This window comes from Pogoniulus pusillus, chromosome 1, assembly GCF_015220805.1.
Source record: "Pogoniulus pusillus isolate bPogPus1 chromosome 1, bPogPus1.pri, whole genome shotgun sequence".
Lineage (NCBI taxonomy): Eukaryota > Metazoa > Chordata > Aves > Piciformes > Lybiidae > Pogoniulus > Pogoniulus pusillus.
This window is the reverse complement of record NC_087264.1, coordinates 2,080,500-2,104,154: the sequence shown is the minus strand read 5'-3', so window position 1 is coordinate 2,104,154 and position 23,655 is coordinate 2,080,500. Positions and strand designations below refer to the sequence as shown.

Below are 23,655 nucleotides of genomic sequence, written 5' to 3'. Positions count from 1 at the left end.
GACTCCTCTAGGAAAAAATCTGTGCTCAAGCAACTTTGTAATCACAGTGGAAAAAGAGCCTGCTGGTAGAGATGGAGCATGACATAGTTTAACCAAGATGCTGCTTTCAGCAACAAAAACACCCAAGTCAATAACCTAGAAAGTAATTTCTACCTTTATATGCATATTTCAAAGAACCACCAAGCTGACTTCCACAGACTCTAGTCAACAGTGTGGCCAGTAGGACGAGGGAGGTTCTTCTGCCCCTGTGCTCAGCATTGCTCAGGACACCCCTTGAGTGCTGTGTCCAGTTCTGGGATCTTTAATTCAAGAGAGATGTTGAAGTGCTGGAAGGTGTTTGGAGAAGGGCAACAAAGCTGGTGAAAGGCCTGGAGCACAAACCCTGTGAGGAGAGGCTGAGGGAGCTGGGGGTGTGCAGCCTGCAGCAGAGGAGGCTCAGGGCAGAGCTCATTGCTGTCTGCAGCTGCCTGCAGGGAGGCTGTAGCCAGGTGGGGTTGGGCTCTGCTGCCAGGCAGCCAGGGACAGAAGAAGGGGACACAGCCTGAAGCTGTGCCAGGGCAGGTCTAGGCTGGATGTTGTTAGGAAGTTGTTGGCAGAGAGAGTGATTGGCATTGGAATGGGCTGCCCAGGGAGGTGGTGGAGTCTCTGTCCCTGGAGGTGTTGAAGCCAAGCCTGGCTGGGGCACTTAGTGCCATGGTCTGGTTGCTTGGCCAGGGCTGGGTGCTAGGTTGGGCTGGATGAGCTTGGAGCTCTCTTCCAACCTGCTTGATTCTATGATTCTGCATTTGATTAATCTGGCAAGCTCTGAACTGGCACTGTTCACATTCTCAATATGCAGCATATAAGATCCTCCATAAACTAAGTGTAAGACGTAAAAGTCTCCCAAGAAGCCACTGTCAATATCAAGACAAGAAATTAAATCAGTTCCTCCCAAACAGCAGCCTCCCAGCTATGTCTGCTGAAGAAAATGATTCTCAGAGGGAATCATGACCTTGAACATATTTAATGGGTGTCTACCATGGCTTGCTATAGATGCTCCTTAAAATGAAGCTTGAAGTACATTTTTAGATAGGTCTCCAAAGCAGAACCTGAATTATCTGAACAATTTCACCAATACATCTGCAGCATATAGAACATTAAAGAAAATTACAGGATCATTAGACAAAGCTTCAGCTTGATATCAAACAGCAAATCATAGAATCAACCAGGTTGGAAGAGACTTCCAAGCTCATCAAGTCCAACCTAGCACCCAGCCCTGACCAACCAACCAGACCATGGCACTAAGTGCCCCAGCCAGTCAGGATAATTAGAATCACAGAATCAGTCAGGGCTGGAAGGGACCACAAGGAGCAGACAGTTCCAACCCCCCTGCCATGCCCAGGGACACCCTACCCTAGAGCAGGCTGCACACAGCCTCAGCCAGCCTGGCCTCAAACACCTCCAGCCATGGGGCCTCAACCACCTCCCTGGGCAACCCACTCCAGCCTCTCACCACTCTCCTGCTCAGGAACTTCCTCCTCACCTCCAGCCTCACTCTCCCCATCTCCAGCTTTGCTCCATTCCCCCCACTCCTGGCACTCCCTCACAGCCTCAAAAGTCCCTCCCCAGCTGTTTTGGAGCCCCCTTTAAGATCCTGGCAGGCCACAAGAAAGTCCCCTGGGAGCCTCCTCTGCTCCAGACTCAACAGCCCCAACTCAGTCTGTGCTCACAGCAGAGCTGCTGCAGCCTCTCAGCATCCTCCTGGCCCTGCTCTGGACACTCTCCAGCATCTTCACATCCCTCTTGTCCCAGGGGCTCCAGAGCTGGATGCAGGACTCCAAGTGGGGTCTCACCAGCCACAGCCAGAGTGATCCTTCCTGTCTTTGGTGCCTAAACAGAAGCAAACAGCTACCAGGGACAAATGTAGATGCCATAACTCATCTGCACTCTCAGCACTACTGTACTGGTTTCTCCTTGAGGTACACAGCAAGAGATTAAGAAGAATTCTATGAGAAACCAAAGAGCTAAGTGAAAAATCTGAAACATGCTTCAAAGCAGGAACCACTTCAGGAACTTTTACCTCGAGGAGGTACTGGTTAAGGAGCAATTTTGCTTCATTAGGAAAAGTCTGTACAAGCAGCAAGAGCCTAAACCTGGAGGACCCTTCAGATTAACAGAGAATCACCACGTTTCACTGCAGGATCTGAGTGTTTATTCAAGGACATCCAACAGTCCATATCAAACAAAGCTCAGGTTAACTCAGTGGCTTCTTTGGCAGCATCCAAGTTAGCACATTCAGTGATTTAAATGGTTGGATATGGAAAATTGATACATAAAGTGCTGACAGATTTTCAAGTGAGTACTATAGCAACACTGAGCATCAGCCCTTAAGAGTTTTGTCTAGTTCAGCTAAAGGCTGCATCCCCCTTGCTAATGAACAGCTAACAGATGTCTTGGATTAGCAAGAAACATTACACACACCTATTAGAAACCCCAAACCCCTCAGAATTGGTGACAGTACATTGCACTGACAGAGTTTTATACCTGATGTTAGAGTATTTCACTGCTAGAGAACTCCACCACCGACTTGCTCTCCTTCGGTTTGCATCATTTTAATCAAGTGACTTTCCTGAGATGTTAAAGCTGCCCTTCAGCATCATTAAATATTGGAAAAGATCACCAAGGCACCTTCAAGCAGTCCCAAAGGAAGAGAGAATTAACAGCACCAGGTCACTGACAGCTGCCTTCAGCAAAAGCCACCCCGTACAGCCAGGGACCAACACCCTGCACGCAAGACAAAGCCAAGCTGGCCTGGATGTCCTTATGCCAGAATAAATCATTCACACTTCAATGCAAACTAGGGAGGGAAATGGGGTACAAGGAGGAAGGGGACAGGACATTCACCTCAGAAGGTTAATTTTGTTTTCCCTAGCACAGTTCTTAACTGGAAGTTGCTCTGGAGTGCTAACCAGGCACCACCAGTGAAGTGAAGGCCACTGACAACACACTAATGCCCTGATGCTCTACTCATACTGGTTACTATATTCAGTATCTCCCTCAAAACTCTGCCCCTGACCCCATGTTTTAAGGGATATGTAATAGGCTGCTACCCTATGACGGAGCTGGGGTTGCTTAGCCTGGAGAAGAGGAGGCTCAGGGCAGAGCTCACTGATGTCTACTACTACCTGAAGGGAGGCTGTAGCCAGGTGGGGTTGGGCTTTTCTCCCAAACAACTAGCAACAGAACAAGAGGGGACAGCCTGGAGTTGTGGCAGGGGAGGCCTAGGCTGGATGTTGTTAGGAAGTTGTTGTCAGAGAGAGTGATTGGCATTGGAATGGGCTGCCCAGGGAGGTGGTGGAGTTGCTGTGGCTGGAGGTGTTGAAGCCAAGCCTGGCTGGGGCACTTAGTGCCATGGTCTGGTTGCTTGGTCAGGGCTAGGTGCTAGGTTGGGCTGGCTGAGCTTGGAGCTCTCTTCCAACCTGCCTGATTCTATGACTTCAAAACAATCCTTGTTCCCCCCCCTCAGATTTAGAATAGGAATGCTTCTGCTTCCCCAGGAAATCCACAGCCTTCTGTGAGCAGATGATGCCAGGAGCAGATGCACACAAGCAGGTTCACAATCAGCAGATGATCTCTTTACCAGCCATCCTGACCTGCCTGCCTTCATTTACATAAACATCCACTACAACATTGCTTATGGAAACCTCGGCAAAGCCTTAGCCAAACGTGCACTGCCACATCTCCCACAGAAAAACATGTAAGGGTTTGCTGGAAGGAGGTTATTTAACCTGGTTGATTCTGTGGTCTGGTGGTCATGGAGGTGCTGGGCAGAAGGATGGACTTGATGATCTGAGAGGTCTTTTCCAACCTTAATGATTCTATGACTCTATTGGAAACATATCTGCTGCAACAACTGACTTCAGACACCTCAGGCTTCACCCTCTGATCACACCAACACACTGACAAGCAATCCCAACTATCTTCAAGACAACACAGGAACATTCCCTGGTGGGAGAGCTACCTACTGCCAAAAGAACACTCTTAAAAGGGTCAAGAACGCAACCACCTTACTGCTGAGAAGAGCAAAAGATAAAGGGAAGTTTTGTTATCTTAAAGCCAGGGCTCTCAGCAGTTTGCCAGGTACACCAATTCCTTTGTTCATCAGCCTTCCATTGAGAAAACCTCCCAGCTTACAAGTTATTCATCAGCATCACCATCCATGCCCTCCCCTCTTTAAACCACTCAGTGTCTCAGAACAACTGGGGCTTGCTGGGTTTGCTAATTTAAATCTAGCTGTGAGGTCACTCCATCAATTTTAATCAAGCACTTGCAACAGAAGCTGCAATGTTATGCTGCTGCTGCTCCACAGGTCTGTTTCCGTGGAGGTGGAAGAGCAGATTTGCATTGTCTTGTTCAAATGGGACTCCAGATTGAATGTTTAATAGAAAATAGCTATTAAGAAGTATTTTTTTTTAATATAGAACACTGAACAGATGCTTAAACTGTTCCAACAGTTTCCCAGTCACAAACGTTGAGTCACCAAAAAGAGAGAGATGTTTGTATTATTTATGGCACCACATACAACATTTAAGACATCTCTGGCAGGAAATGCTCTAATCAACTCCTGAAATGTCAAATGGTTCTTAAACATCCCCCAAAATCTTCAGTCCCAAAAAGGGAAAAACCTAATTACCCAAGCCAAGGCATTTCCTGGACTGTTTCCACCACCTCTACCTATTCCTACATCACAGCCACTAAGCTCATTGTGTCAGCAAACCGTGAGAGCCAAGGTCCCATTGTTTCAGAGCAGCCTACAGAGACATACTGACCAGAGAGGTTCTGCCCCTCTGCAAACCTCTTCCTCGTCATTCAACTGCAAGGACACGGGGATCTGTTTGCCTTTTCTTAGTGCATGTTAACACCCCAAAGATACAGCCTCGGGAGTTTCAGGGGAACAGCTGAAATCAGCTCAAATCAAAACAGCTCGAATCAAAACAAGCCTCAGTCCTATGAAGTTTATTTAAATAGGACTGGCATGCTTCAAAACACACAGCAGCGAAGATCAGGACCTCTGGCAGAGCCGATAAAGCCAGATCAATGCCCTCCCCATATTAAAGGAGAAGCACACCAGGCTTTGCTAGGTTAAGATCAGAGCCAAAACATTTCATACTTCTGTACTTTTCGACTGCTGCTAAAAATAGGAAAGCAACAGAAAAGGCAAACGCTTCCAGCTGTGCACAAAAAGCCTCTGCAGCACAACATCAATTTATGCACTCTAATTTAATTAAAGATTCAACATCACCCGACGACTTCATTGTTGCACAGCTGAGGTTACTACCCTCCATTGCCACAATGGAAACAGCAAGGAGGCTTCTTGATTAGATTTACTTTTGCTACGGATATTTCTCCTGAATCGAGTTAGCTTCAATTCAAGCCTTTCAAATGCCAGCTGCGTTTTAGTCGATGGTAACTGTATCTTGACCTAGACTCGTGAAAAGAAACATTTCGCATCCCTCGAGGGGAAAAACAAACCCAGGGAAAGGTACATCATCGGACACAGAAGTCCCCAGTCTTGGCTGCTCTTTTTATCGCCTCCCAGAGATCCAAACAGTTATTCTGCAGGGGGGGAGGGTGGGAAACACTCCCTGGCGAGATGACTCGACCCAAAACAACAACAACAACAAAATAATCCATAACGAACCAGCCTCAGGATTTGTTTTTATTGACGACCCTGCAGCAAATATGTAACAGATTCTGAGAGGGGAGGGGGGGGGAGGGGGTGGTGGAAGTGAAGAACGCAACGAGGCTCTGACCGCTCTGGATGGAAACCTTTCTGGTGTGTTTGCAGCTAAAAACTGAGCCCTTGACTGCGATTCTGCGAATTAAACGGCCGAAATGAAGCATCTCTTAGAAGGTTCAGGAGGGCTCTCAGCGAGCGCGGCTTAGGCGCTGCTCCCTCATCTGCCTGCGCGGCGCTCAGCAGAGAGGCTCCGAGCTCCAACAGCAGGGCAAGAACATAATACCCAGCGGATTACTTGAAGATCCGTATCAAGCTGGGAAAATAAACATCTCCGCTACGAATCGGAATACAAGTGCTTCACCCTCCTCCTCCTCCTCCTCCTCCTCCTCCCCCCACGCCTCCTCCGCTCCTTAATTCCAAAGTCATCTCCCCTGCAATCTGCGAGGAGGACGCCGGCGAAGGCAGCGAAAAGGAGAAGGGGGAGAGCCCAGCGAGCGGTAGCGACCGAAGAGAGAACAGGGCCGGGGGGGGTCTCCGCACTGCCTCTCCGGCCAACTCCGCACCCGCCTTGACCCGCTCAAAGTTTCTGCGCAGCCCGCAGGCCCCGCAGCCGCGGTGCACGACAGCCCCCACGCCCCGAGCCGCCGCAGCGGGATGCGGGCCGAGCCGCCGTCTCCGAGCCGCCAAACTTGCTGCTGCCGGCGCCGGGGACCAGCGGCCGCCCTCGCAGCGGTGGGACCCCAAGGGCCGCGGCAAAGCGGGAGGCGATGCCTCAGCCGGCGCCGAGAAGAATCGGCCGCCGCGGCCGCAGCAGCTCCCCCCCGCCGCAGGACGGGTCCCCGCCGCGTCGTCCCGTTCCCCCCTCACCTCCCCCCCAGCCTCATCGCCCCTTCGCAGCGCTCACCCCAGCACCACCAGCTCCCCGTACTTCACAGGCTCCTTGTTGGGCGCGCAGTGCTCCTCCTGGCTGGGAGAAAACATGAGGCCGCCGCCAAAGTCACCTCGGCCGCCAGCAGTCCCCCCACACCCGCCCCGGGGCGGGGAGCCAGTCCCGACAGGGCTCGGCGATGCGCCCCGCACTGAGCCGCCGGCCGCCCGGCCACGGCCACTACACTCGGGGCTGGGGGGGCGAGGGGAGGAGCGCCGCGCAGCGCGTACCAACTCGCTCCGGCAGGGGGGTGTGCAGAGCGGAACGCTGCCCTCCTCCCGCTGCCTGGACACGCGTGGCCCCACCCGCCCAGCTCCCGTTCACCGCCTGCGGCGGGGGTGCGCCCGCGGGGGGCGGGACGGGGAGCCGCTGCGCTGCGCCCCGCCCCCCCGCTTCTCACCTTGCGCCCCCCTCCCGGCGCGCAGTGGTACGGCCTCGGTGTGTTATGTAAACATAGAGTAAAAGGGTCGGGGCCGCTCTTAAAGGCGCCGCGCTCCGCTGGGCGCCGCGCACTCGGCGCAGCTCTGGGGCGGGCACGTCCTGCCCGTGGAGACAGTGCAGGGAGACTCTTCTAGGTCACCTGCGCGGGGGTCGTCCTGGGTTCTAGATCAGGGTACTGATAGTAGCTGAAGCTGAGGCAGCAGTGCCCAGGTGGGCAGCAGAGCCAATGGCATCCTGGGCTGGCTCAGGAGCAGTGTGGGCAGCAGGACAAGGGAGGTTCTTCTGCCCCTGTGCTCAGCTCTGCTCAGGCCACCCCTTGAGTGCTGTGTCCAGTTCTGGGCTCCTCAATTCAGGAGAGCTGTTGAGGTGCTGGAAGGTGTTTGGAGCAGGGCAGCAAGGCTGGGGAGGGGCCTGGAGCAGAGCCCTGTGAGGAGAGGCTGAGGGAGCTGGGGGTGTGCAGCCTGCAGCAGAGGAGGCTCAGGGCAGACCTCATTGCTGTCTGCAGCTGCCTGAAGGGAGGCTGTAGCCAGGTGGGGTTGGGCTCTGCTGCCAGGCAAGTGGCAACAGAACAAGGGGACACAGCCTGAAGCTGTGGCAGGGCAGGTCTAGGCTGGATGTTGTTAGGAAGTAGTTGTCAGAGAGAGTGATTGGCATTGGAATGGGCTGCCCAGGGAGGTGGTGGAGTCTCTGTGCCTGGAGGTGTTGAAGCCAAGCCTGGCTGGGGCACTTAGTGCCATGGTCTGGTTGCTTGGCCAGGGCTGGGTGCTAGGTTGGGCTGGATGAGCTTGGAGCTCTCTTCCAACCTGCTCAATTCTGTGATTCTATGATCAGCTGGGGAGCTGGAGCACACTGGGGAGTTCTAGATTACCTTGTGCTCCCCTGCAGGTCTGGGGGGGTGGGGAAGGAGATGGGTCTTCACACCCACAATTGCCTGGAGGCCTGGTTCTACATCACCTGGGCATCTGAGTTGCCTCTTGACTTGGAGATTCTAGATTGCCTCCTGCCCCCCAAGTAGTGTCTGGATTCTAGGGGGTTCATCAGACCCACAGCTGCCTGCAGACCTTGTTCTGGGTCATAGAACCATAGAATCAACCAGGTTGGAAGAGACCTCCAAGTCCAACCTAGCACCCAGCCCTATCCAGTCAACCAGAATATGGCACCAAGTGCCCCAGCCAGGCTTTTCTTGAACACCTCCAGGGATGGTGACTCCACCACCTCCCTGGGCAGCCCATTCCAATGCCAATCACTCTCTGGCAAGAACTTCCTCCTAACATCCAGCACTTAGTGCCATGGTCTGGTTGATTGGCCAGGGCTGGGTGCTAGGTTGGGCTGGCTGAGCTTGGAGCTCTCTTCCAACCTGCTTGATTCTATGATTCTATGGAAATCCTGTATTAAACATAGGAAAAGGATTGTTCTCACGTCCTGTAAAAGAGAGGGGAATGTGGCTGGGTGCTAGGTTGGACTGGGTGATCTTGGAGGTCTCTTCCAACCTGACTCATTCTAAGATCCTATGATTCTGTGATTGGCATTGGAATGGGCTGCCCAGGGAGGTAGTGGAGTCACCATCCTTAGAGGTGTTGAAGCAAAGCCTGGATGAGGCACTTAGTGCCATGGTCTGTGTGATTGGGCTGAGGGCTAGATTGGACTGCCTGAGCTTGGAGGTCTCTTCCAACCTGCTTGATTCTATGATTCTATTCTATGATTCTTCACTCAGAGCTTAATTTCCTTTCCCCTTGGTACCAAACACAAGCACAAAACAAAGATTAGCTGAGCATTGATCTGCATTGAGGACAGAAACTCTCATTAGCTTCTTTTTGATGCCCCCAACTCAGCAGCCCAATAATGAAGGCAGAAGTGGGTTCAGTGGCCATTACCCTAACTCAGCAGCCCAATAATGAAGGCAGAAGTGGGTTCAGTGGCCATTACCCTAACTCAGCAGCCCAATAATGAAGGCAGAAGTGGGTTCAGTGGCCATTACCCTAACTCAGCAGCCCAATAATGAAGGCAGAGTGATTGCAGTGGCCATCACAGTAACTCAGCAGCCCAATAATGAAGGCAGAGTGCTTGCAGTGGCCATCACAGCAACTCAGAAGCCAAATAATGAAGGCAGAAGTGGTTGCAGTGGCCATCACAGTAACTCAGCAGCCCAATAATGAAGGCAGAAGTGCTTGCAGCGGCCAACACATTGCTCCTGGGCTTTTCTGAAGAGGATCCCCCCGGGTTTGAGCAGTAAGACATAGGATCAAGTCCTGCTCTTCTTGCCCAAAGCTTTCCTTCTGCCTGCAATTGGATTTAGCTATTAATTTTCCTGGTAATGTTATTTTTCTGTCATTCCTGGTGAAGAGGTGAAGTGGAAAAACCCAACCAATCTCCCAGGGCTGCGAGAGGGAGATCTTCCCAGGGGCTGTGTGAGGAAGACAAGATTTTATTAAAGACAGAGAGCTGAATTATTGCAGATTTATCTTCTTTATTGCCCTAACAAAATAGAGAAGAAAGCCAGGCTGTAAGTCACTGTCAAAGGAAACAAACACAGCACCGAAACCAGTGTGAAAAACAAACCTCCTGGCTGCATCCTCTTCAACTTCTCCCACTTCTCCCCCCCGCTGCAAGCAAGACCTTTGCTGCACTTTGGCTTTCACATGGCCTAAGCAAACTTTAATGCTCTTCCTAAACACACTCCCAAACAACTCAGCTCAGCTTGGCTTTCCTGCAGTCAAACCTCCCCTCAATGTTACTGCATTTACAGTGTCTTCTGCTGCTCCCCCAGCCCCACATGGGGATGGGAGAATCAGAGAATCGTAGAATCAGGCAGGTTGGAAGAGACATCCAAGCTCAGCCAGTCCAACCTATCCCCCAGCCCTATCCAGTCAACCAGACCATGGCACTGAGTGCCCCAGCCAGGTTTGGCTTCAACACCTCCAGGGACAAGGAAGGAGCTCGAAGATCTCATTTTGCCTCTTTTCCTCACTATGTCACTTTCAAACACTATGCTTTTGGGACATCAGGGGGAAATTGGTTTAGAATGGAATCAGGGAACCAAGCAGGTTGGAAGAGAGCTCCAAGCTCAGCCAGCCCAACCTAGCACCCAGCCCTGCCCACCCAACCAGACCATGGCACTAAGTGCCCCAGCCAGGCTTGGCTGCAACACCTCCAGCCACACAGACTCCACCACCTCCCTGGGCAGCCCATTCCAATGCCAATCACTCTCTCTGACAACAACTTCCTAACAACATCCAGCCTAGACCTCCCCTGGCATAGCTGCAGACTCTGTCCCCTTCTTCTGTTGCTGCTTGCCTGGCAGCAGAGCCCAACCCCACCTGGCTACAGCCTCCCTGCAGGCAGCTGCAGACAGCAATGAGCTCTGCCCTGAGCCTCCTCTGCTGCAGGCTGCACACCCCCAGCTCCCTCAGCCTCTCCTCACAGGGCTCTGCTCCAGGCCCCTCCCCAGCCTTGCTGCCCTTCTCCAAACACCTTCCAGCACCTCAACAGCTCTCTGCAATGGAGAAGCCCAGAACTGGACACAGCACTCAAGCTCTCACTACTGTCATGCTCAACAACTTCCTCCTCACATCCACTCTCACTCTCCCCACCTCCAGCTTTGATCCATTCCCCCCACTCCTGCCACTCCCTCACAGCCTCAAAAGTCCCTCCACAGCTTTTTTGGAGCCCCCTTCAGATGCTGGCAGGCCACAAGAAGGTCCTCTGGGAGCCTCCTCTGCTCCAGCCTGCACAGCCCCAACTCTTTCAGTCTGTGCTCACAGCAGAGCTGCTGCAGCCTCTCAGCATCCTCCTGGCCCTGCTCTGGACACTCTCCAGCATCTCCACAGCCCTCTTGTCCCAGGGGCTCCAGAGCTGGATGCAGGACTCCAGGTGGGGTCTCAGCAGAGCAGAGCAGAGGGGGAGAATCCCCTCCCTGGCCCTGCTGGCCACACTTCTGCTGCTGCAGCCCAGGCTCTGCTTGGCTTTCTGGGCTGCAAGTGCACACTGCTGGCTCCTGCTGAGCTTCTCCTCCGGCAGCACCCCCAAGTCCCTCTCCTCAGGGCTGCTCTCCAGCCAGTTCACTGCTTCCTGGCCACAGCAAGTCCCTGGTAGACTTTCTGTCTCTGCTGTGTTTTTAAGTGGATTTTTATGCCTCTGGCAAAGTGTTCTGTAATTTTTTCCCCTTGCCTTATTAAATGTGGCTTTCCATTTGCCAGTGTTTATGCTCCACTCTGTTTCCCTGATTTAGATGTAGCTTTTTGATGACTGCCTTTTTTTTTGGGTTGTTCCTAATAGACTTCTTCACTCTGCTGCTCCTCTGCTTGTAAGAATCCTTTAGGGTCTTTATTAAGGAGCCTTGCATGTTAAACTAGAGCCTGTAACGTATCTGTAAGCTGCTGCCATGACACTTGAAAGTGTTTATTCTGTTGATGTAATTCCCCTTTCTACATGTTAGGTGTTAGTGTGGATTAAGGCTCTTAGATGGCAGGGTGGAAAACTAAGAAAGCAGCAGATGCAAATAGAGCTTTCCAAGTGCTGTAAAGAAAAGCAAACCTGGTTTAGCCCAATCTATGGTACCCACTGAACATGTGAGCCATGGGACTGAAAGGGTCCCCAAAAACTACCAAGCTCAATGCAGCCACAGCAAGCTCCTGGCACAGCTGGCAGCTCCTGGCTTGGACAGAGTCACTCTGATAGGGGTCAAGAACTGGCTGGAGGACAGAGCCCAGAGAGTGGTGGTGAATGGTGCCACATCCAGCTGGCAGCTGGCACTAGTGGTGTGCCCCAGGGATCAGTGCTGGGCACAGTCCTGTTCAGTATCTTTATTGATGATCTGGACCAGAGGATTGAGTCCAGCATCAATAATTTGCAGATGACACCAAGCTAGGAGCAGCTGTGGAGCTGTTGGAGGGTAGCAGAGCCCTGCAGAGGGACCTGGCCAGGCTGGATGGGTGGGCAGAGGCCAATGGGATGAGACTGAACAAGGCCAAGGGCAGGGTTCTGCACTTTGGCCACAACAAGCCCAAGCAGCACTGCAGGCTGGGGCCAGAGTGGCTGAGAGCAGCCAGGCAGAGAGGGAGCTGGGGGAGCTGGGAGAGAGGAGCTGAAGATGAGGCAGCAGTGCCCAGGTGGGCAGCAGAGCCAATGGCATCCTGGGCTGGCTCAGGAGCAGTGTGGGCAGCAGGACAAGGGAGGTTCTTCTGCCCCTGTGCTCAGCACTGCTCAGGCCACACCTTGAATGCTGTGTCCAGTTCTGGGCTCCTGAATTCAAGAGAGATGCTGAGGTGGTGGAAGGTGTTTGGAGAAGGGCAGCAAGGCTGGGGAGGGGCCTGGAGCACAGCCCTGTGAGGAGAGGCTGAGGGAGCTGGGGGTGTGCAGCCTGCAGCAGAGGAGGCTCAGGGCAGAGCTCATTGCTGCCTGCAGCTGCCTGCAGGGAGGCTGTAGCCAGGTGGGGTTGGGCTCTGCTGCCAGGCAAGCAGCAACAGAACAAGGGAACAGAGTCTCGAGCTGTGGCAGGGCAGGTCTAGGCTGGATGTTAGGACGAAGTTGTTGTCAGAGAGAGTGATTGGCACTGGAATGGGCTGCCCAGGGAGGTGGTGGAGTCTCTGTGGCTGGAGGTGTTGAAGCCAAGCCTGGCTGGGGCACTTAGTGCCATGGTCTGGTTGCTTGGCCAGGGCTGGGTGCTAGGTTGGGCTGGCTGAGCTTGGAGCTCTCTTCCAACCTGCTTGGTTCTATGATTCTAAGAGAGCACAAACACCTTTGGTATGTCTCTGCCAAATTAAGAAGCCCTGGCAACCCAAACCTCAGTGTTGCTTTTCATGCTCTCTCCCCAGGAGGATGTAGTTCCACCCTGAGCTCCAGCCACTGCCTGAGGACCTGCAGCCCAAAGCTGAGTCCCCTCTCAAGTCACCATGTCCCTCTTTGCAGGATGCTCTCTCCTGCCCAAGCTATTTGTCTAGAAATGGACTTTCTCTTCCCAAGATATTGCTCATTTTTGCTTTCAGATTTCCTCCCCATTTGAGAGTTGGTACAAACTCAGTGCTAAGAGGCAGAGGATGGGGACAGTTTCCCTATCATTTACTGATTTAGGGGAAATTCTGCTCCTCTGACCCTCATCCCAGCAAACAAAGCTGGTGAGATTGGTCCCCTGGGCTTGGACCACGTTATCCTACTGTGGGAACAATCCCTGGCAACGATGTTCCCCATCCCCCAGGAGATCAGCTTGGAGAGCAGATGGCTGGGGCTCCATCCACACAGAGATATTCAGTCCTCTCATAAATCAACCAGGCTTCCCCCACCTAACACAGTGAAAACACCCAAATCACTGCAGAGTGGAAAGTAGCAGAGGAGCTCTGCTTGTCGAGTGCAGAAGCTCTGGCAAAGCTTCAGTCTCAGCCTGGCTCTGCTTTACCCTACAGGAGCCTGTGCATGAGAGGCTCCTGTTGCAAGGGCTTGCTGCTGCCCTCTGTGTGTGCTGAAAGCTTCAGCTAACTGCTGGCATCTCACAACCATTTTTTTAGCTGAGCAATCAACATCTCAGAGGATGCTTGAGGAGTGCTGAGACAATGAGACCTTCACAGTGTCAGCACCATGAACCTCAGACCCCAGACTTCCCCAGTTCGTGAGCACCAAAGCATTTCACCCATCAGCAAAGCCTGAACACCCACAAAGCTCCTTGAAGTCTGGCATCATGTTCACATAGCTCTGCCACAGGGAATGAAATATGCTCTAGGAGTTACTGCCCAGTAGAAACAAGAGATTAGCCTGTGGCTCCCAGTCAGGCTGCAGAGCTGCAGAAACATCTCCTCCAGCTTCAGTCCCTGCCCAGATCCAGCCCATGCCACTCTCAAGCTCCTTAGCCAAAGGCACTGAGGCAGTGGGGAATTATCACCTCCTCTCCCCAGGCTCCTCAGCTGTGTCCTTTGCAATCCCTGCAGCACTGATACAGGCATATCGTTTGAGAAGAGAACTGCACCAACATCTTTCAAAGGGTCTGGAGCTAGTCTGAGCTGCACAGAATCATAGAATCAGCCAGGTTGGAAGAGAGCTCCAAGCTCAGCCAGCCCAACCTAGCAGCCAGTCCTGGCCAAGCAACCAGACCATGGCACTAAGTGCCCCAGCCAGGCTTGGCTTCAACACCTCCAGCCACACAGACTCCACCACCTCCCTGGGCAGCCCATTCCAATGCCAATCACTTTCTCTGTGCAGAACTTCCTCCTCACATCCAGCCTAGACCTGCCCTGCCACAGCTTGAGGCTGTGTCCACTTGTTTCTGGTTGCCTGGCAGAATCACAGAATCACAGAACCAAGCAGGCTAGAAGAGACCTCCAAGCTCAGCCAGCCCAACCTAGCACCCAGCCCTGGCCAACCAACCAGACCATGGCACTAAGTGCCTCAGCCAGGCTTGGCTTCAACACCTCCAGCCACAGCAACTCCACCACCTCCCTGGGCAGCCCATTCCAATGCCAATCACTCTCTCTGACAACAACTTCCTAACAACATCCAGCCTAGACCCCCCCTGGCACAGCTTGAGAGTGTGTCCCCTTGTTCTGGTGCTGCTTGCCTGGCAGCAGAGACCAACCCCACCTGGCTACAGACAGGAGTTCAGACTTCACTTGGTAGTTCACTTGGGGGTTGGTCTCTTCTGCCAGGCAAGCAGCAACAAGTGGACACAGTCTCAAGTCAGGGGAGGTCTAGGCTGGATGTTAGGAGGAAGTTGTTGGCAGAGATTGGCACTGGAATCATTGAATCACAGAATCATAGAATGGTTTAGGCTGGAAGGGACCTCAAGGATCATCCAGCTCCAATGCCCTGCCACAGGCAGGGACACCTCCCACTAGAGCAGGTTGCTCAAGGCCTCATCCAACCTGGCCTTGAACACCTCCAGGGAGGAAGCAGCCACAACCTCCCTGGGCAACCTGTGCCAGTGTCTCACCACCCTCACTGCAAAGAACTTCTTCCTAACACCTAATCTAAATCTCCCCTCTGCCAGTTTAAACCCATTGGCCCTCGTCCTGTTGTTACAAGACCTGCCCAGGGAGATGTTCAAGACAAGCCTGGATCACAGTGTCACAGTATCACCAAGGTTGGAAGAGACCTCATGGATCCTCAAGTCCAACCCTTTACCACAGAGCCCAAGGCTAGACCATGGCACCAAGTGCCACGTCCAGTCCTGCCTTGAACAAGGATGAGGCACTTAGTGCCATGGTCTGGTTCCTTGGCCAGGGCTGGGTGCTAGGTTGGACTGGATGAGCTTGGAGGTCTCTTCCAACCTGCTTGATTCTATCACTCTATGAGTGACACCAGCCTCTAAATCCACTGGAATCCATGCCATTGGAATGGGCTGCCCAGGGAGGTGGTGGAGTCTCTGTGGCTGGAGGTGTTGAAGCCAAGCCTGGCTGGGGCACTTAGTGCCATGGTCTGGTTGACTGGCCAGGGCTGGGTGCTAGGTTGGGCTGGCTGAGCTTGGAGCTCTCTTCCAGCCTGGTTGACTCTATGATTCTGTGGTTCAGACTTCACTGTCAATAAGACCCTACCAATGAATCAGTTTGCTCCTCTGCATCTCATTAAGGTTAAAGAAGCACCAGGCCATATCTAAATATGTTAAAAGCAGCATTTTGGCCTTCCAAGTATATCCATCAGTGAAGCCTTACAGCTACCTCCTGGCATTTGACATCCTTTTCATTACTCTAATTTATTAAGTGCATTGCCAGGTGCTCCTGGCAGGCTTCCAGGCTGCCTTCAGCCAGGCAATGGAGAAACTCAGAAAAGAAAACAGGCTGTTGCTACCCCCAAAACCTTGAAATCTGAGCATGGAGGGGAGGGGGAAGAGGAAAGAAAAAAAAAAGACAACAACAAACACACCACCAAAAACCCCTCCCAGCCACCAGGCAGACACAGGTGTCAGGAAGATGTAGCAGAAGGAACAACATCCTACAACATCCTGTAAAGTCAACATCCACTCCTCCCTGGAGGCATTTGAAAGATGTGGTGCTGAGGGATGTGGTTTAGGGGTGCCCTGGCAGGGCTGGGTTGATGGTTAGCCTCAAGGATCCTAAAGAGCTCTTCCAACCAAAACAATGTCAGGAGTCTCTAGTTCTAATTGCAAGTCAACCAGAATCTTTCTGACAAGAGGGATGTGGAGGTGCTGGAGCTGAAAGACTGGGTGAGGCATTTAGTGCCATGGTCTAGATGACTGCATAGGGCTGGCTGCTAGGTTGGATGGATGAGCTTGGAGGGCTCTTCCAACCTGGTTGATTCTATGATTCTAAGGGCCAGCAGCAGAAGTGTGGCCAGCAGGGCCAGGGAGGGGATTCTCCCCCTCTGCTGTGCTCTGCTGAGACCCCACCTGGAGTCCTGCATCCAGCTCTGGAGCCCCTGGGACAAGAGGGCTGTGGAGATGCTGGAGAGTGTCCAGAGCAGGGCCAGGAGGATGCTGAGAGGCTGCAGCAGCTCTGCTGTGAGCACAGCCTGAAAGAGTTGGGGCTGTGCAGGCTGGAGCAGAGGAGGCTCCCAGGTGACCTTCTTGTGGCCTTCCAGGAGCTGAAAGGGGCTCCAAAAAAGCTGGGGAGGGACTTTTGAGGCTGTGAGGGAGTGCCAGGAGTGGGGGGAATGGAGCAAATCTGGAGGTGGGGAGAGTGAGGCTGGAGGTGAGGAGGAAGTTCCTGAGCATGAGAGTGGTGAGAGGCTGGAATGGGTTGCCCAGGGAGGTGGTTGAGGCCCCATGGCTGGAGGTGTTTGAGGCCAGGCTGGCTGAGGCTGTGTGCAGCCTGCTCTAGGGTAGGGTGTCCCTGGGCATGGCAGGGGGGTTGGAACTGGCTGCTCCTTGTGGTCCCTTCCAACCCTGACTGACTCTATGATTCCATAATATTCCTGATATAAATACCCAGCCTGACACCCACAGATGGGCTGATCCAGGCTGTTCTATGCCTCAGTTTCCCTCCCTCTAAAGCAGGGATGCTGCCACGTGGTCCTCCTCTGCATCTTGTCCAAGCAGAGTGGCAGGGACTGACACCATCCCTTGCTCTTTCTATACAGTTAAAATAGATTAGAATCAACCAGGTTGGAAGAGAATTGAAGCTCCTCATGCTGCCTTCCTCCATACCTGAAGCTCCTCATGCTGCCTTCCTCCCAGTTATGGGTGCTGACTTGGTATAGATGGTTATAGATGGTTACTTCTACACCTGTCCAGTGTGGGTAATTAGCAAGTCATTAGCTGTGTGAGCTGAAAGGCTCTCTATTGTCAGGAGCAGCCTCCATGCTAGTCCAGTTGTCATTATTAAGGGCTCTTTAGCAGATGGATGGCTGAAAATGTGTCTCACAGCACTAAGGTAATGCCTGGGCAATGTGATTCTGGTAGCCCCCTGATTGCTGCTGGCTTTCATTGGAATCGTTAGGAGATGAAGGTACCTCCTACCTCATCAGCTAATGCCTTTCCTTAACAAAGGATCTAAGTTATCTGGGAAGAGTTTGAGAGCATCTCACCTTTTGGGCAGGGCAAAGGAACAGTTATGGCTCACTGAGATTTAGTAGTGCTAAATTAGAGATGCTTTTGTATGAAAACACTGGAAGGTATGGGGGGAAAAAAACTGGCAAGATACTTTTTGGTACCAAAAAAGCAGACTTATACCTGCTGCTGCCATTAAGAGACAGAAGATAGATGGGAAAAGCCTTTGAGCTGAAAGAAAATCAACCTGGATTCATTGCTAAGTGTTAGTGATCATACATAGAGAGCACACAGAAATGTGGCACTGGAGGAAACCATTTGCTAATGGTTTTGCTGCCTGCAGCTCCCTGCAGGGAGGCTGTAGCCAGGTGGGGTTGGGCTCTGCTGCCAGGCAAGCAGCAACAGAACAAGGGGACACAGTCTGAAGCTGTGCCAGAGCAGGTCTAGGCTGGATGTTGTTAGGAAGTTGTTGTCAGAGAGAGTGACTGGCATTGGAATGGGCTGCCCAGGGAGGTGGTGGAGTCTCTGTGCCAGGAGGTGTTGAAGCCAAGCCTGGCTGGGGCACTTAGTGCCATGGTCTGGTTGGTTGGCCAGGGCTGGGTGCTAGGTTGGGCTGGCTGAGCTTGGAGCTCTCTTCCAGCCTGGTTGGTTCTATGATTTGAATAAAAATCACCATCTGCCTCTGGAACAAAGAGCTCCTTGGTTCAGATGTTTCAGTCCAATCAAAGCATCCAAGGAAACAAAAGCAACTCTATAAATCCACATCTGGATAGGAAGAAAGCACAGAGCTGGTGGCAAAATCTCACTGAATCAATAGGTGAAGGGCAGGGTCTTGTGACTGCAGTTCTCCAGGGGGTGAAAGCAATGCAAGGTGGCCTTGTGGCTGCATTTACAGCCCCCTGCCAAGCTGATTGTAAGACAAACATCCCAGGGCTGCTCTTAGCAAAAGAGATGTGTACCATCTTCTTCCCCACAGGCTGTTAAACCCTCTGCTGTCCAGCCACATGATGAGGCTGGTAGGAACAGGCTGCCATCTTCACGAGGAAGAGCAGGCTGTGCCAGCCCTGGGTGCAAGCAGGGAGCTGTGTTTGGTTAGCCTGACTTTTGGGAACAGAGCCATAGGAAGCCTCCTCGCACACAAACTGGTCCAACTTGCAACTCATTAGCCAGGCCCTGCACAGCTAAGCCCTCTGCCTGTCCCATCTGCAGCAGCCAGACCCTGGGTGACCTGCAAGCACACCACCTGGGACCCCCCAGCCTTGCCAGCAGCACTGATAGGTCTTTACATTTGAGCCAGGCAGCTGATCAATAAACCCAGGGGGCAACTGCAGCATATGGGGAGCACAGCAAGGAAAACAAAGGCAGCAGCCACAGGCCATTGCCATGATTAGAAAGAGGTCCTAATTATGCCAAGGTCATTGCCTGAGCATGGTGCCACATTTAAATGCTTTGATGTGGCTCTGCCAGGGTCTCTTCAGAAACATGGGTGAGGAAATGCTTCTCTGTGCTCCTGGGAGATAAGGGAACACAGAAGGAGTGAGAATGTCTCTGTTTCATGCCACCTGAGAACACTAAGGCAGACTCAAGCAACTTATAGAACCTTAGAATCAGTCAGGGTTGGGAAGGACCACAAGGAGCAGTCAGTGCCAACCCCCCTGCCATGGCCATGCCCAGGGACACCCTACCCTAGAGCAGGCTGCACACAGCCTCAGCCAGCCTGGCCTCAAACACCTCCCTGGGCAACCCAGTCCAGCCTCTCACCACTCTCATGCTCAGCAGCTTCCTCCTCAGAGCTGGCCTGAACCTCCCCACCTCCAGCTTTGCTCCATTCCCCCCACTCCTGGCACTCCCTCACAGCCTCAAAAGTCCCTCCCCAGTTTTTTTGGAGCCCCCTTCAGATGCTGGAAGGCCACAAGAAGGTCGCCTGGGAGCCTCCTCTGCTCCAGCCTGCACAGCCCCAACTCTTTCAGTCTGTGCTCACAGCAGAGCTGCTGCAGCCTCTGAGCATCCTCCTGGCCCTGCTCTGGACACTCTCCAGCATCTCCACAGCCCTCCTGGAATAGGGACTCCAGAGCTGGATGCAGGACTCCAGGTGGGGTCTCAGCAGAGCAGAGCAGAGGAGGAGAATCCCCTCCCTGGCCCTGCTGGCCACACTGCTGCTGCTGCAGCCCAGGCTCTGCTTGGCTTTCTGGGCTGCAAGTGCACACTGCTGGCTCCTGCTGAGCTTCTCCTCCAGCAGCACCCCCAAGTCCCTCTCCTCAGGGCTGCTCTCCAGCCACTCACTGCCCAGCCTGGCGTTGTGCTTGGCATTGCCTCCACCCAGCTGCAGGACCTTGCCCTTGGTCTTGTTGACCCTCCTGAGCTTGGCTTGTGCCCACCTCTCTTGGGGGCTTTGAGTTTCTTTTTCTCTCTTTCCTTTCCCCTGTAGTCACTCATTCATGCTTTGACTCCTGGTGACTCCATGCAGTTTCCAGCAGGAAGCTGAGATAAACATTTCTACCTCCCCAAATCCACATCAGCTCTGTACAGTGCTGACAGATGCACTGAAGGCAGCAACTTGGTGCTGCAAGGTGTCACCCTCAGCCAGGCCACCCCTCTGCACCCACAGGACATGGCTGGCACCGTCAGGGTGGAGGAGACAAAGCTTGACTTCTGTTTGCTCCTACTCCTTGCAAATGTGTGGCAGTGAGGAGGGACATTGTCCCCAGCTCTGTGGGAAGCACAAAGCTATGGCTGTGCTGACCTCCCAGTCAAAATTCAAGGCTGCCCTCATTTCCCCTGGAGGTTTGGGTGGTTTGCACACATGTATCTTTGTTCTCCCACTCCCCAGCCCCAGTGCTGCCCAGTCCAAAAGCCTCCAACACCAACCCAGCCCTGCTGCCTACACAAAACACCAGCACATTCTGACAAACTCAGACAACACTTCCATAACTGGGGACAAATGTTCAGAATTCCTTCCTGGAGCAAAACCTGCTTTTGTTTGCAGCAGAGCTGCTAGTCCAGAGCAGGGAGGCTCAGTTGCTAGCACTGACAGCTCAGCCTTCCACAAAATCAAGCCCTTGAAGCCTTTCTGAGGGGTTCCTCATAGACTTGTAGAATCAACCAGCTTGGAAGAGAGCTCCAAGCTCAGCCAGTCCAACCTAGCACCCAGCCCTGGCCAAGCAACCAGACCATGGCACTAAGTGCCCCAGCCAGTCAGTATAATTAGAACCATAGAATCAGTCAGGGATGGAAGGGACCACAAGGATCAGACAGTTCCAACTCCACTGCTATAGCCAGGGACACTCTACCCTAGAGCAGGCTGCACACAGCCTCAGCCAGCCTGGCCTCAAACACCTCCAGCCATGGGGCCTCAACCACCTCCCTGGACAACCCAGTCCAGCCTCTCACCACTCTCCTGCTCAACAACTTCCTCCTCACCTCCAGGCTCAATCTCTGATCCAATGTAAAATTATGTGTCACCACAGGAATTATAGAATCAGCCAGGTTGGAAGAGAGCTCCAAGCTCAGCCAGCCCAACCTAGCACCCAGCCCTGGCCAACCAACCAGACCATGGCACTAAGTGCCCCAGCCAGGCTTGGCTTCAACACCTCCAGCCACAGAGACTCCACCACCTCCCTGGGCAGCCCATTCCAGTGCCAATCACTATCTGTGCCAACAACTTCCTAACAACATCCAGCCTAGACCTCCCCTGACACAACTTGAGACTGTCCCCTTGTTCTGTTGCTGCTTGCCTGGCAGCAGAGCCCAACCCCCCTTGGCTCCAGCCTCCCTGCAGGCAGCTGTATCAAAAAGAGAATCAGTCTCTCTGCAGCGTGGCTGCTCTGGTGCTGGCTCCATGCTTGGTGTGTCTGCAGTAGTGAGGTGGGCACCAGCCCTCCACCCTGCAAGAAGCAGTAGGATCTAGATGCTAAAAGCAATAAAGGCAGAGGGAGGGGTGAGTGAAGAGCCCAACCCCACCTGGCTACAGCCTCCCTTCATGGAGTTGTAGACAGCAATGAGCTCTGCCCTGAGCCTGGGGGTGGGGAGGATGAATGCCCAATAGTGCAGAGGGGAATCTGTGCTCATGGGGAAGCCTGTCTCATACAAAAGGTCCTCACCTCTCCCCATCACCTGGCAGCACTTTTGGATCAGTGCAGGCTCGTTCTGCTCTGCTCCTCTCTCCAAAGCTCAGAGTTAAGCAGTAGCTGAGAGCAGCGAGTTACGCCGCCGGTGAGCTCGGGGGACATGCTGGGTTCCTTCCCTTAGCCACAAGCAGGAGCCAAGCCAAAGAGCTCCCTCCTGCCAAAAACCAGGCAGAATAATCCTGTCATAAGCTATTAATATGGAGCTGTATTGGCACTTGGCAGCAAACCACCAAAGCCACAAAGTTGTGTTTAATTTGCTGTTAGAGGACAGGCTGAGCCTTCTTCGCTCCATTGTACCGAGGCGATGCTTCAGCACCCAGCCCTGGCAGGATGCCACCTCCCAGCTCTCACTGTCCCCACAGCTTCAGCCGAGGCTTGCTGACATTGCCTGTCCACTGCTGCTCAAAAGGATAACTCCAGCAGCTTCTGTTTGCCATGATGGCCCTTGTGCAGGGCCAGGAGTGGGGGGAATCATAGAATCATAGACTCAAGCAGGTTGGAAGAGAGCTCCAAGCTCAGCCAGCCCAACCTAGCACCCAGCCCCATCCAGTCAACCAGACCATGGCACTAAGTGCCCCAGCCAGGCTTGGCCTCAACACTTCCAGCCACACAGACTCCACCACCTCCCTGGGCAGCCCATTCCAATGCCAATCACTCTCTCTGACAACAACTTCCTAACAACATCCAGCCTAGACCTGCCCTGGCACAGCTTCAGGCTGTGTCCCCTTCTTCTCTTGCTGCTTGCCTGGCAGCAGAGCCCAACCCCACCTGACTGCAGCCTCCCTGCAGGCAGCTGCAGACAGCAATGAGCTCTGCCCTGAGCCTCCTCTGCTGCAGGCTGCACACCCCCAGCTCCCTCAGCCTCTCCTTATAGGGTTTGTGTTCCAGGTTTGTGTTTTCCAGGGGAAATGGAGCAGAGCAGGAAGTGGGGAGATAGATAGAGCCTGGAGGGGAGGAGGAAGTTGTTGAGCAGGAGAGTGGTGAGAGGCTGGAATGGGTTGCCCAGGGAGGTGGTTGAGGCCCCATGGCTGGAGGTGTTTGAGGCCAGGCTGGCTGAGGCTGTGTGCAGCCTGCTCTAGGGTAGAGTGTCCCTGGGCATGGCCATGGCAGGGGGGTTGGCACTGGCTGCTCCTTGTGGTCCCTTCCAGCCCTGACTGATCCTATCAATAAAATCAACAGGTTTGCCACACACAGCAGCATTGCTGTGGGAAGCAGAAGGGGCATCACTCCCTACTTTCACCCCAGCAGCCCTGACAGCCCTGGCACCTATCTCATATCAGCCTCATGTGCATGCCAGAGTAGCAAAGCCAAGCAAAAATAACCCCATGTATGCCCCAGGAAAAGAACCAAGTTGGATTTTTGGCTTTCCACAGCATTTCTTCACCCTCTTCCCATTGTAGTCTGCAGGTCCCCATGCAAGCCAGGCTGACCACCAGCACTGGGCTTTGCCTGGTGCCTTCCTGCCTTTCTCAGCTCCCCACTGGACACAAAGCCTTCCCCCAACATCCAGGATGTTGGTTGCTATTTTTACTCCAATCCCTTTAACATCTTGACATTTTTAAGGCAGCAGCCTGGAGGAAATAGATTATCCCATCGGTGGCACCATGCAGCTCCAGTCCTTGGTTAAGAAGATAAAGCTTCTTCTTTCCAGGGTTCATCACATTCCTGATCTCACTGCAACTCCTAACTCAGAAAATCATAACTATAATGCCTGTAAGCTTTTGTCCCATAAAATATCATGGAGAGACATCAGATCCTTCATGCAGGTGGGGGACAATCACTTCAATAGATACAGCCTGGGAGACAGCTCTAGCCTTTTATCTCAGCTCACTGAATATCTCTTGGCTTGCTCAAGTCCCTTTAGAATCATAGAATCAAGCAGGTTGGTTGGAAGAGAGCTCCAAGCTCATCCAGTCCAACCTAGCACCCAGCCCTGGCCAAGCAACCAGACCATGGCACTAAGTGCCCCAGCCAGGCTTGGCTGCAACACCTCCAGCCACACAGACTCCACCAC

General features: G+C 53.1%; 1 protein-coding gene across 1 annotated transcript in view; it reads right to left on the bottom strand.

Moving 5' to 3' along the window:
• The window catches only part of PELI2 (pellino E3 ubiquitin protein ligase family member 2), an 89,904-nt gene extending 83,073 nt beyond the window's left edge, over positions 1-6,831 (bottom strand). Inside the window, exon 1 of the mRNA XM_064148995.1 lies at positions 6,624-6,831. Coding sequence (XP_064005065.1) covers positions 6,624-6,700 — 77 coding nt within the window. The 5' untranslated portion in view covers positions 6,701-6,831. The remainder of the gene's footprint in view (positions 1-6,623) is intronic.
• Between the last annotated feature and the right edge of the window lie 16,824 nt (positions 6,832-23,655).